General features: G+C 39.5%; 1 protein-coding gene across 4 annotated transcripts in view; it reads left to right on the top strand.

The window, feature by feature from the left end:
• Positions 1-13,356, top strand: part of pde1a (phosphodiesterase 1A, calmodulin-dependent) — a 352,383-nt gene that overhangs the window by 252,281 nt on the left and 86,746 nt on the right. For all 4 annotated transcript variants that reach the window (XM_060928983.1, XM_060928979.1, XM_060928981.1 and 1 more), the window contains one exon: positions 9,408-9,521. Coding sequence is in view for 3 of the 4 variants with exons in the window: in XM_060928979.1 (XP_060784962.1) it covers positions 9,408-9,521 (114 nt within the window). In the remaining variant the exon portion in view is untranslated. The remainder of the gene's footprint in view (positions 1-9,407; positions 9,522-13,356) is intronic.

Genomic DNA, 13,356 nt, shown 5'->3' with positions numbered 1-13,356 from the left:
CAGACAAGAGGGCTCTGATTGGTCCACTCTACATCCACTGTACACGCACTTCTGCTTCCCTACTTTCCCGGTTTGGTTTGTTTTCACGACCGCCATTTTTAAAAACATGAGCGAAGATGGAGCAGCACAAAGAGCGGTTGATCGAGGAAGTGAGGAAGTACGTACATCTATACGACTCCAGTTCTAGTCATTATAAGTAACCAGAGGATAAACACTCCACTAACCACACCCACCAACTACTCCTAGCAATTTCGCGACTTCGCGCCCCCTTGCGTTGTAGCGGTGAATAACATCGCGCACGCCTATTACTCCCTGCGCAACGATAAATTACAACTGTCTGCGAAAAGCTGTCTGCGAAAGCCTTGTCGCAAGAGCATGCACAGGCCTTCAGAGTCCCTCCTGTGCCAGGATCTGGTCTTCCCAGGCAGTCTCATGTCCTAGTACTAACCAGGACCTTTAGGTGCGTTGGGCAGCACTGATATCTGTTTCTATAGCCCTTGGCCTCTCACCTATTACACAGCCAGGGTTACGATCCTCTGATAACCACAAGAGTTCTACTCCCTACTCACATTTGTATTGCAGTTTGCCTCGCCAGATGGCAGTAGGTACCATTTTTATGATGGTCTTTGGTATGACCTGACCATGAGTAGAACTTGCCATCTCCCAGTCAAGAGGCAGACACACTAACCACTAGGCCAGCTTGCGATGAGTCTTACAAAATATTAGTTCAAAATGAACGAATCGTTCATGAATGACGCATCAATAAATGACTGGTTATAACTACTACATTATAAAACAATGAACAAAGAGTTCAAACGAACTAAACTTGAACTCATGCTTCTGATGTTGCACCTATCATAGCTTTCTTACCTTGATCTCAAATTTTTTTATAGACTTGATAGGAAAAGATTTGCACAAAGAACCAACATCAAATTTCCCTGTGAAAGTCCCTTTCCAATCCCAGACGCTAGCTTTTGTCTACTCTGCAATTACATGGCATTATCAAAATGGCAGGGCCTCGATTCACTGTGTTGAGCTGTAATTTGACAAAATTGCCACACTTGACTTTGAAGAGCCATTTCATATTCAGCTGCCTCTGTCTTTCTTCTGGGAGCTGACGTTTGAGAATATGTCGACAAAAACACGCTCTTGTACACTGACAGCACAGAACGGTTCTCGACAACGACATCAAAAACGACATCACCACTCCAGAACTGCTCAAGACAATGCTCTGTCCATATTGCTGTTGCTGTTGTTGTTTGAATAATTCTTCATTTATTTTCCCTTGTTTTAATATTGTTCCAGTGAGGAATGGTGCTTCCTTGACTTTCTCTCTTTTTTGTTTTTTCTTCACAAAAGCACCTCCAGTCATGACCACTGAAGGCTGCCCATGTCTCCTCTGATGTGTTCCACAATGACTTTTTTACACTAACAAGCTCAGAGCTTTGCATAACTAGTCTCATAGGAATTCCAACAAACGAGAGCACTTTAGGTTGGATTTTGAACAAAATCGAAAGATTATTGCGAACCCCACCACAAAGCCTAAGTCCCCACTGTTTAACAAACACACAACTCCGTGTTTGAATCATCTTTTAATCCTTCTCTAAGATAACGTCAATTTCCTAACAAAAAAACACCAAAATAAGGAAGTGCTTATTTATTTTATTTTACTTTATTTTATTGGTTACACTTTATAAAGTAGCTGCATTTTGTAGGTATAAAATTACTGACAGTAGACGAGTTAAAGACTGTAGCTCTTTTTTTTCCATGTGCAATCTTCAGATGAACGAGAAAGCAGAAGATTTTAAATCAGTCTATTTACGTACCTTTACCAATCAACTTATTTGAAAAATGTTAGATCTGACATTACATTGCATTACATTACAGGCATTTACCAGACGCCGTTATCCAGAGCAATGTACAACAAGTGCAAAAGTCAGGTACACAAAGTGCTGAACTTCTAGACAAGAAAGTTCTAGTGCCAACTGAACAAGTGACAGAATAACACCATGTAATATTCTGTTGAAGTACCAACAATTCGCAAACAGCCAAGGAAACATAGGCCTACAAGGAGATGTCCTTGTAGGCCTATTATTTTGTTACTGTTGTTGCTATTCTTTAAATTTTTTTACCTTTCTCTCTTTTGGAAGAAAACTGAAAATGTCATCAGTTGAAATTTCAGTGCATTCCTCACTAGAAAGAAGGAATGCACAATGCAGTGCATAACTCCACCAAGCCACATAATATCAAAATCAAATCACTTGAACCTGGGATAATACTAAAGCTGTCCACCAAATTTCATCCAAATCTGTTCACTACTTTTTGAGTTACGTTGGGAACAGACAAAAAAAGTTCTGCATCCGCATACATTTCTGGATCCTAAATCCACATACATACCCAGATTTTCATAAAAATCTAATCAATTGCTCCTTGGCCCATGGCCCACCTTTCCTCCAAATTTCATCAAACTCCATTCACTACATTTGAGTTACAACCCCGATTCCAAAAAAGTTGGGACAAAGTACAAATTGTAAATAAAAACGGAATGCAATGATGTAGGAGTTTCAAAATTCCATATTTTATTCAGAATAGAACATAGATGACATATCAAATGTTTAAACTGAGAAAATATATCATTTAAAGAGAAAAATTAGGTGATTTTAAATTTCATGAAAACGACACATCTCAAAAAAGTTGGGACAAGGCCATGTTTACCACTGTGAGACATCCCCTTTTCTCTTTACAACAGTCTGTAAACGTCTGGGGACTGAGGAGACAAGTTGCTCAAGTTTAGGGATAGGAATGTTAACCCATTCTTGTCTAATGTAGGATTCTAGTTGCTCAACTGTCTTAGGTCTTTTTGTCGTATCTTCCGTTTTATGATGCGCCAAATGTTTTCTATGGGTGAAAGATCTGGACTGCAGGCTGGCCAGTTCAGTACCCGGACCCTTCTTCTACGCAGCCATGATGCTGTAATTGATGCAGTATGTGGTTTGGCATTGTCATGTTGGAAAATGCAAGGTCTTCCCTGAAAGAGACGTCATCTGGATGGGAGCATATGTTGCTCTAGAACCTGGATATACCTTTCAGCATTGATGGTGTCTTTCCAGATGTGTAAGCTGCCCATGCCACATGCACTAATGCAACCGCATACCATCAGAGATGCAGGCTTCTGAACTGAGCGATGATAACAACTTGGGTTGTCCTTCTCCTCTTTAGTCTGAATGACACGGCGTCCCTGATTTCCATAAAGAACTTCAAATTTTGATTCGTCTGACCACAGAACAGTTTTCCACTTTGCCACAGTCCATTTTAAATGAGCCTTGGCCCAGAGAAGATGTCTGCGCTTCTAGATCATGTTTAGATACGGCTTCTTCTTTGAACTATAGAGTTTTAGCTGGCAACGGCGGATGGCACGGTGAATTGTGTTCACAGATAATGTTCTCTGGAAACATTCCTGAGCCCATTTTGTGATTTCCAATACAGAAGCATGCCTGTATGTGATGCAGTGCCGTCTAAGGGCCCGAAGATCACGGGCACCCAGTATGGTTTTCCAGCCTTGACCCTTACGCACAGAGATTCTTCCAGATTCTCTGAATCTTTTGATGATATAATGCACTGTAGATGATGATATGTTCAAACTCTTTGCAATTTTACACTGTCGAACTCCTTTCTGATATTGCTCCACTATTTGTCGGCGCAGAATTAGGGGGATTGGTGATCCTCTTCCCATCTTTACTTCTGAGAGCCGCTGCCACTCCAAGATGCTCTTTTTATACCCAGTCATGTTAATGACCTATTGCCAATTGACCTAATGAGTTTCAATTTGGTCCTCCAGCTGTTCCTTTTTTGTACCTTTAACTTTTCCAGCATCTTATTGCCCCTGTCCCAACTTTTTTGAGAAGTGTTGCTGTCATGAAATTTCAAATGAGCCAATATTTGGCATGAAATTTCAAAATGTCTCACTTTCAACATTTGATATGTTGTCTATGTTCTATTGTGAATACAATATCAGCTTTTGAGATTTGTAAATTATTGCATTCCGTTTTTATTTACAATTTGTACTTTGTCCCAACTTTTTTGGAATCGGGGTTGTACACTGGGGAAAGACAAACAAACAAACGGAAGCGAAAACATAACCTCCTCCAACAAAGTTGGCAGAGGTAATAAAAATACAGTAGTTAGCTAATGTCAGATGTTAGACGTTTGTCTAATTGCTAGATTTTATTTCAAATTTACGAACTCAAAACATGCTCCATTTACCTTGATAGAAAGCAAAGGTATCATGTCAATCTGCATCTTTCAAGCAGGAAAATCAAGTTGCGACTGAAGCACTGGCTTTAAACCATTACTAATGTGAGCTGTAAGAAGGGGGCGGGGCTTCCTGGGAATCAGTTCATATTGAAGAGTTCAGAACCCCAACAATGATTGGTTCACCTGTTGTTTCTATTTATTTGCTACCATATTTTGAGTGTTAACTTGTACTAGCGTACTCCAATGTTAAAACGCAAAGCTCCGAAATGTTGGAAGGTTAATTGTCCTCTGGTCCTTTATCAGGGTCACGTCCTACCACAGGTCTTCTGATGACTGGAGATTTTTAACAGATGGACTGTTTCTAATCCAGCAATGACACTGAAGTGTTTAAAAGCTGTGCCTACACTGAAAACGACCCACCGATAAAATAATATCTGCGGTCATGTGTTGGTCCCTTTCCATTGATGGATGAGGTGTAGGACGGCTCATACATTGTGCATAGCAGCAGATAGATGACAGTCCTCGAGCCTGGACCTTCATATAATGGTTCCTTAGTGTGTAACACAAGTCCTGCTTTTGTTAGAAAGCTTTTGTGCTTTGAATGAGAATCACATTAAAGACACATTGTACTGACAATCCATCAATAACTCAATAACCCTTTGTTGTTGGAACTCCAATCTTCATAGTTATTTTTTGTGTCTCACTGTGTGTCTTTTCTTCTCTTTCTTTTAAGATACGTACTTTCAAATCTGCTCCTGAGAGAGATTCTGATAGTGGGCGTTAAGTGGTGTCTGTAAGCCAGGTGTCAAGATCCCACACTGTTTCTGTTGCTGTTAAACTTCCATGAGGACTCACAGTGTTGCGTTAAGGACTGCTGGGTTTAACGCGGGCAAATGCTTATCAAACACCCACCCACACACCCACACACACACATGTACACACTGAATGGTGTAGTTTCTCAATGAGCGACGGCAGATAAAAAGCAAAAACACTTCATGAATCCAAAACAAATGCAAGTGGCCACATGGATCTCTGTTTAGTACCATCACGTCCCTGTTGTTTTTAAATGATGACAGGAAATACTAAAATGTGCATGATGTTAAAATCCATTTTGGTCGGTTTGACAAGTTCAATGGTGCTGCTCGCTGCTTGGCTAGCCGCAGACATAGAGTGGGCCAAGTCTTTGTACCTCCATTAGGTTAGAGATTCTGACAGACAGACTCAGAATCCCACCAGCTCATGAGCAATAAGCCAAGGCTAATCTCTGAAGCGGGGGATTGATTGAAACATTGGCTTTTTGTGGATTTATGGTACAAGAATGGAGTGATGTAGACTAGACCTGTCACTGGACTTCTCTGCCTTGGATAAGAAATTACATAGTGCTCTTTTAGTTACCTTTCTGTAGCGTAAAAATCATTCTGGCAAGGTAAATATAATAATAATAATAATAATAATAATAATAATAATAATATTTGCATTGGATCTGGCTGTATGTGTGCAGGTTTGTATAAGAAATCTAATATGGATATGCAAGTCGGATTTGGTTGGTGTTTGTCCTGTTTTGTTCGATTACAAGCTGGAATTAAAATGGATTTTTGGAGGGTTAGCACAATTTGCTTTTCACAACATGCCTACCACTTTAAAGATGCAATTTTTTTTTTACTGTGACACAAACAATAATTAAGATAAAAAAAAACCCAGAAATCTTTTGTATGAAACCCCTAAATAAGAGCTGGTCCAACCAATTCACCTCATAAGTCACATAATTAGCTGATTAAGATCCACCTGTGTGCAATCAAAGTGTCACATGATGTCTGTATAAATCAACCTGTTCTGGAAGGACCCTGACTCTGCAACACTACTAAGCAAGCAACATGAGAAGGGCAATTCCATGTAAATGTCAACCTCACCATGCAAAAATAAAGCAACATGTAATACATCAAAACCACTCCCAGAGATCTCACCTAGGCCTGTATTTTACAGATGTGAACAAGCTGAACCAATTTGTAACCAACCTAATATGTCACTGTCAGTCTTTCTTTTTTATAATGTAAACCCCAAGCTAAAATCAACTTTGATCATGTACAATTCTATATTATTGCCACAAGCCACAGAAATGTATGCTAAAATCCACAAAACAGCAAAACAATAGCCATCCTAAATATTATTTAAGGACTTTGATAGTTTTAGCTGATATTTAGAGAGTTTTTCAAAGGGTTATGGTGGTTAAATTGCTGATTTTCGAAACATATGCCATGTCTATTTCAGACGCGTCACATCCATAACGGAATTTCGTCGCATCCATAACGCTGACTTTTCCTTCCGAAACTCTGCATGAAATACAAAATATTTTAAACAAAGATTTTTTAATATTCACCTTGGACCCCTCTATCAAACGGATATCTCCATTTCGACATTAGGTTTACGATTTCACAGAGTTTGATAAAAACGTACAGTCACCCAAGAAAAGTGATACTTTTTCTGTCACATCCATAACGCATCTTTTATTGGCATTTCCTGGCATGCCCTAGATGTACTATGGGAATTGTTCTTGTTCTATCACTTCTCCAGTATGGTACAGCCTTAAAATATGCAACACCTGTTTAAATACTGGGAGACAATAAAACATGCACTGGGTCATTTGTTGCCATTTTGAGTTCAAGTGTCATGTCCATAACGCTGGAATTGCTCTCAACAAAGGAGCCTCCAAACAGGTCAGAGACAAAGTTGTGGAGAAGTATAGATCAGGGTTGGGTTATAAAAAATATCCCAAACTTTGAATATCCCACGGAGCTCCATTAAATCCATTATAGCGAACAAATGCAACAAAGACACCAAAGATAACACTGAAGGAGCTGCAAAGATCCACAGCGGAGATGGGAGTATCTGTCCATAGGACCACTTTAAGCCCTACACTCCACAGAGTGGGGCTTTATGGAAGAGTGGCCAGAAAAAAAGCCATTGCTTAAAAAAATCACGTTTGGAGTTTGCCCAAAAGCATGTGGCAGACTCCCCAAACACATGGAAGAAGATTCTCTGGTCAAATGAGACTAAAATTGATCTCTTTGGGCATCGTTGGAAACGCCATGTGTGGCGCAAACCCAACACCCTGAGAACACCATCCCTACAGTGAAGCATGGTGGTGGCAGCATCATGCTGTGGGGATGTTTTTCATCTGCAGGGACAGGAAAGCTGGCCAGGACTGAAGGAACGATGGATGGCACTAAATGCAGGGCAATTCTGGAGGAAAACCTGTTTGAGTCAGCCAGAGGTTTGAGACTGGGATGAAGGTTCACATTCCAGCAGGACAATGACCCTAAACATACTGCTAAAGCTACACTGGAGTGGTTTAAAGGAAAACATTTAAATGTCTTGGAATGGCCTAGTCAAAGCCCAGACCTCAATCCAATTGAGAATCTGTGGCATAACTTGAAGATTGCTGTACACCAACGCAACCCATCTAACTTGAAGGAGTTGGAGCAGTTTTGCCTTGAGGAATGGGCAAAAATCCCAGTGGCTAGATGTGCTAAGCCAATAGAGACATACTGCAAGAGACTTGCAGCTGTAATTGCAGCAAAAGGTGGCTCTACAAAGTATTGACTTGGGGGGGGGTGAATACCTATGCACACTCCAGATTTCTGTTTTTCATCTTAATTATTGTTTGTGTCACAATAAAACAACAATTTGTACCTTTAAAGTGGTCGGCATGTTGTGTAAATCAAATGGTGCTAACCCTCCAAAAATCCATTTTAATTCCAGCTTGTAATGAGACAAAAAACAGGACAAACACCAAGGGGGGTGAATACTTTTGCAAGACACTGTATGGATCTGATCTGGTCATGTGACAATCTGATATGATCAGGTTGTATGTGAATTTGAACTGCTTTTATATGCAAGTCTTTTCAGAGTATGTGTTTCTGACTGCGTAGCGAGAGTCTGATCTGTATGATCTATATATGTACTGGGTCTATGTAATCCTGATATTATATATGGATTTTTTTTAACTGGTTGTGTATAGTCTGATCTATTTGTGTATGTTTCAAAAATATATCTGATCTGTTTACTGTAAATTGGATCTGGTTATATGAGGTTGATATTGTATATGAGTCTGATCTGAATACATCTGATGTGGTTATGTGAGTCTGATCAAGTTTCATCTTGATCTATGTATAAATCTGATCTGGATATATGCATCTGTTCTGATTATAAGTCTGATCTGAATGCATGCATTTGATCTCTCTACATGAATCTGATCTTGTTATATGGGTTTGAGCCGGCTATAAGCATCTGATTTGGTTATGAGTCTGATCTGATTATATAAGTATGATCTAAATATATATTCTGTTCTAGTTATGTGAGTGTGATCTGGGTATATGTATCTTATCTAATTACATGAGTCTGATCTAAATATATATTCTGTTCTAGTTATATGAGTCTGATCTGGATGCATGTGTCTGATCTAGTTATATAAGTCTGATGAAGATACCTATGTCTGATCTAGTAATAGGAGTCTGATCAGGACATATGTATCTAATCTAGTGATATGTATCTGATCTAAATATATATATTCTGATCTGGATGCCTGTGTCTGATCTAGTTATATGAGTCTGATCAGGATATCTATGTCTGTTCTAGTAATAGGAGTCTGATCAGGATATATGCATCTGATCTAGTTGCATGCATCTGATCTAAATATATATTCTGTTCTAGTAATATGAGTCTTACCTGGATATATATATCTGTTCCAATGACATGAGTCTGATCTAAATATATATTTTGTTCTAGTTATATGAGTCTGATCTGGATGCATGTGTCTGATTTAGTTATACAAGTCTAATCAGGATATATATGTCTGATCTAGTAATAGGAGTCTGATCAGGATATATGTATCTGATCCAGTGACATGAGTCTGATCAGGATGTCTGTGTCTGCTGTAGTAATGAGTCTGATCAGGATATACTGTATGTATTTGATCTAGTCACGTGAGTCTAATCTAAATATATATTCTGTTCTAGAAATATGAGTCTGATCTGGATGCCTGTGTCTGATCTAGTTATACAAGTCTGATCTAATTATGCATCTTATCTGAATATATGCTCTGATCTGGTTACATGCATAAGCCTGATCTGGATCTGATCTCCTATCTCCTGCAGGTTGAGATGTCTAGTGAAGCAGCTGGATAAGGGTGAGGTGAATGTTGTGGATCTCAGGAAGAACATTGAACATGCCGCCTCAGTGCTGGAAGCGGTCTACATCGATGAAACGAGGCAAGTGATGGATTTCTTCTCCTCTTCTAAATAGTCTGTAATTACATCAACATCTACACGCCATCTCGAACACTCTGATCGCTATCCCTCCATCCAGAGGCAGGGCTTTTCCCGGGTATAAGTGCAAGCTGAAATTAACAGGGCCAAGAGACATCTGAAGTGAGATGTTCTCAATTCTATGGAAATTAAGTACAAAGCAGTAACACGACAAATCCAGATGACTGGCTCATGATTCCTCAGACCAATCCGACAGAACGTGTGGTCTGAAGTTTCTTCAATTTGTGAATTATAATGATATATAATGTGAAATCATGGTTTGATTTACCAAAATGAACGAATCGTTTATAGCCATGATTTTATCTTATCCTGTGATGCAGAACCTTTCATTATACGAGCTGCGATCAGAAAGTTCTCTGTTCCTGTTGTGAAAGAACGGATCATGGACATGCAATAGGAGTGAGTGGTAACCTTTATGACTCAGTATGCCGCATGATGTCATGCTGTCAGCATCGGAACCTGTGTTGCGTGCCTTTTTGTGACAGCATTCGACCCTCGTTTTTGCGACAACATGCAGGACCAGTTTCAGAACTTTCTGATCGCACCTCAAGTGTACGGAAAGACATTGTGTAGAAAAATAAAGCTGGGAAGGAAGTAGCAGAGATCGTTGGTGCCTCTGGTGAGTAAGTGTAACTTGTACAATTAGCTTCTTATGCTAATCAGCAAATGAAGCTAATACAAACCCTAGTATATAATATTTATATCAAGTAATAAATGATGTAAATGGAACTGTATACATGTATACAAAGAATATAGTATCACATCAGAACTACAGGAAACATAAACAACTTGTTGCTTGCTAGCATGAACTCAAGGTCATTGCAAACGTCTTTCGGTTACAGACAAGCCAAGTGCTATATAAATATGAAATATTTATATAGCTGAGCTCCCCATACGCAAAGCATGAGGCGCAAATCTCCATACTGAAGCGAATATGGTAATGCAGCGACCTGATTTTACGATGTCCATACGTACGAATGACGAACCCAATTGTAAGTGCAAGGCAATGTATCTCATAAACACCTGACCACCGGACAACGGAACTTGTATCTTTATTTACATAAGATAGATGGGTTTTTATCCAGCACTTACTTTTAATTTGCTTTAAAAAAAATAACATGGAATTATTTATTAACACATTTTTCACTCATCGGGAGCTCTGATATATATATTTAACAGTTATTCCACGAAATCAAGTCATACATGGGCTGATAGCTGACGAAGCACATAGCACCGAGTTGTCTATAATCCACGTATGACAAGATTGAGTGGAATAACTGTTTTATTCTATCCACATTCACTGGCTTTTGAGAAACAGAGCATTTTTATTTTTTGCAAATTCGATAAATAAAAACTTTCTACAAAACGTCTGACAAAATAATTTCCGCTTAGAATGTAAACAAACCGGCGAAATGACAGGACCAATTTGTGAAAAACTCTATAATAATAATAATTCTTGAAAAATAAATAAAGATATGTTCTTACCATCAAATACTTTTATCCCCTATTTTGTTGCTTTTTTGTAAACATTTTTTGGGGTTTTGTTTTCGAGTAGTTTTTATTTCTTCCTCAGTTGGTTCAGCAACATGCTCTGCCATTTTGTTTTTCTCTACTCACGGTATATGAGCTGATAGCCTAGTCGTAGAGTAGCCACTCAGAGCACATGATTGCTCATATCCAGTGAATGTGGATAGAAAAAAAAAAAAAAAATATATATATATATATATATATATATATTAGTGCTGTCAAAAATGTCGCGTTATTAACGCGTTAACTTGACTCAATTTTAATGGCGATAATTTTTTTATCGTGAGATTAACACTCTGTGACATGATGTAGGTTTTTCATAAGCTTTTGAAACTGCCAGGAACTTGGAACAGAGACTTTGCTTAGAAAAACGATAGCAGCTAGACTGTAATGCCACGCCCCGCACAGCCAGAGTCCTCTGCCCTCCTCCCCCCCAAAGAACCAGGGCGGGCAGGGCACGCTAGTAGAGATGGGATTTATGGCTCTTTGATGGGATCCGCATGTTTGTGATCCGTTCTTTGAAAAGAGCCGTTCAAAAGACTGGCTCATTTGGCTCTTTTTAAATATTTATTCAGTTTTAAGAAGACAGCGTCTAAAGAAGCCAGATCCCTCTGAACTGTAAACTCAATGCTATCCCAGAAATCCTTCCTGTAATATGCAAATTTGGCCGCCTCTGATTGGACAGCGCAACGCATCAACAGGCAGAAAGTGTAAAAGTACAAAATGTGTTAAGTGAGCTGAAACAGTAAAGATCAGATTCAATGCAATATTTATCAACGAACAACTTAAAGTTAATATAATAGTGTACTTTATATTATAATCAAGCATGTCAAGCCTACCGTCACTGTGTAACCTGTCTCTCTGATTAGAGTTGTAGACTAACTCAAGCAGTAGATCACTTCACTCATGGTTCTTTTGCCAGCCCCGGTGCTCAGCTTAGGTTTCACTTTGCAGTGGCTGTGTCAAGACGTGTTATGCTTTGCAATACAAAGCAAGCCCATTCACTTTTTTATGCTGATACGAGAATTACAATGGTTTTTCATGTGACAAAAATGTGCGATTAAATTGCGATCAATCGCGAGTTAACTATGACAGTTGCGACATTAATCGCGATTAAATATTTTAATCACTTGGCAGCACTTTTATATATATATATATATATATATATATATATATATATATATATATATATATATATATATATATATTCCTTCACCCATCCATCCATAACCACTTATCCTGTGCAGGGTCACAAGCTGGAGCCTATCCCAGCTGACTATGGGCGAGAGGCAGGGTACAACCTGGACAAGTTGCCAGATCATCACAGGGCTAACACATAGAGACACATCACCATTCACACTTACGGTCAATTTAGAGCCACCAATGAACCTAACCTACATGTCTTTGGAGAAAACCAGAGCACCTGGAGGAAACCCACACAGACACGGGGAGAACATGCAAACTCCACACAGAAAGGCCCCCGTCGACCATTGGGCTCAAACCCAGAACCTTCTTGCTGTGAGGCCACAGTGCTAACCACTACACCACCGTGCCACACTTAATGCCTTCATATAATAGCAACATTTTGAAGCATCTCTTCTAATGAGTTCCCACATCAAACTACTTTCTGCTATACAGGGCAGCTCGAGAGAGAAAAGGGAGAGGGAACATGATCAAATGTGTTGAGTGCCCCCTGAGTGAAGAGTGTTCATTCATTTTGGTGCTGTATTATCCATAATACTGTTCTCTGAAGATCTCTCTGAAGGGTGATTGTGCCACTATTCTGAAGGGGGAGCCTTTGGGTTTCCACACGCATATGAGTGTGTGTGTGTTTGTGTGTGTGTGCTGGTAGGCAGGAGGTGTTTCTCTCTCTCTCTCTCTCTCTCTGTTCCTGGCATTCTCATGTCTTTGATTTGGTTGGAGTTCTCTACCTTTTATTGTGTAAAGACATTAAAAGTCAAATATCCCCTCCAGTCCCGATTCTCCCAGTGGGTGTCCTGATTCCTCACTTATCTTTACTCTTTCTGCAGAAAATGTCCTCTCCTCTTTTCTTCTGCCCATCTCTTCTTTCTGTATGTAGTTCCCTACCACGCCTCTATCCCCGTATTCTCTATTTATCCATCCCACTTTACTCATTTGCCCTTTTCTCATCTCATCTCATTATCTGTAGCCGCTTTATCCTGTTCTACAGGGTCGCAGGCAAGCTGGAGCCTATCCCAGCTGACTACGGGCGAAAGGCGGGGTACACCCT

This window comes from Neoarius graeffei, chromosome 9 (assembly GCF_027579695.1).
Source record: "Neoarius graeffei isolate fNeoGra1 chromosome 9, fNeoGra1.pri, whole genome shotgun sequence".
NCBI lineage: Eukaryota > Metazoa > Chordata > Actinopteri > Siluriformes > Ariidae > Neoarius > Neoarius graeffei.
This window is presented reverse-complemented; position numbering and strand designations above follow the sequence as displayed.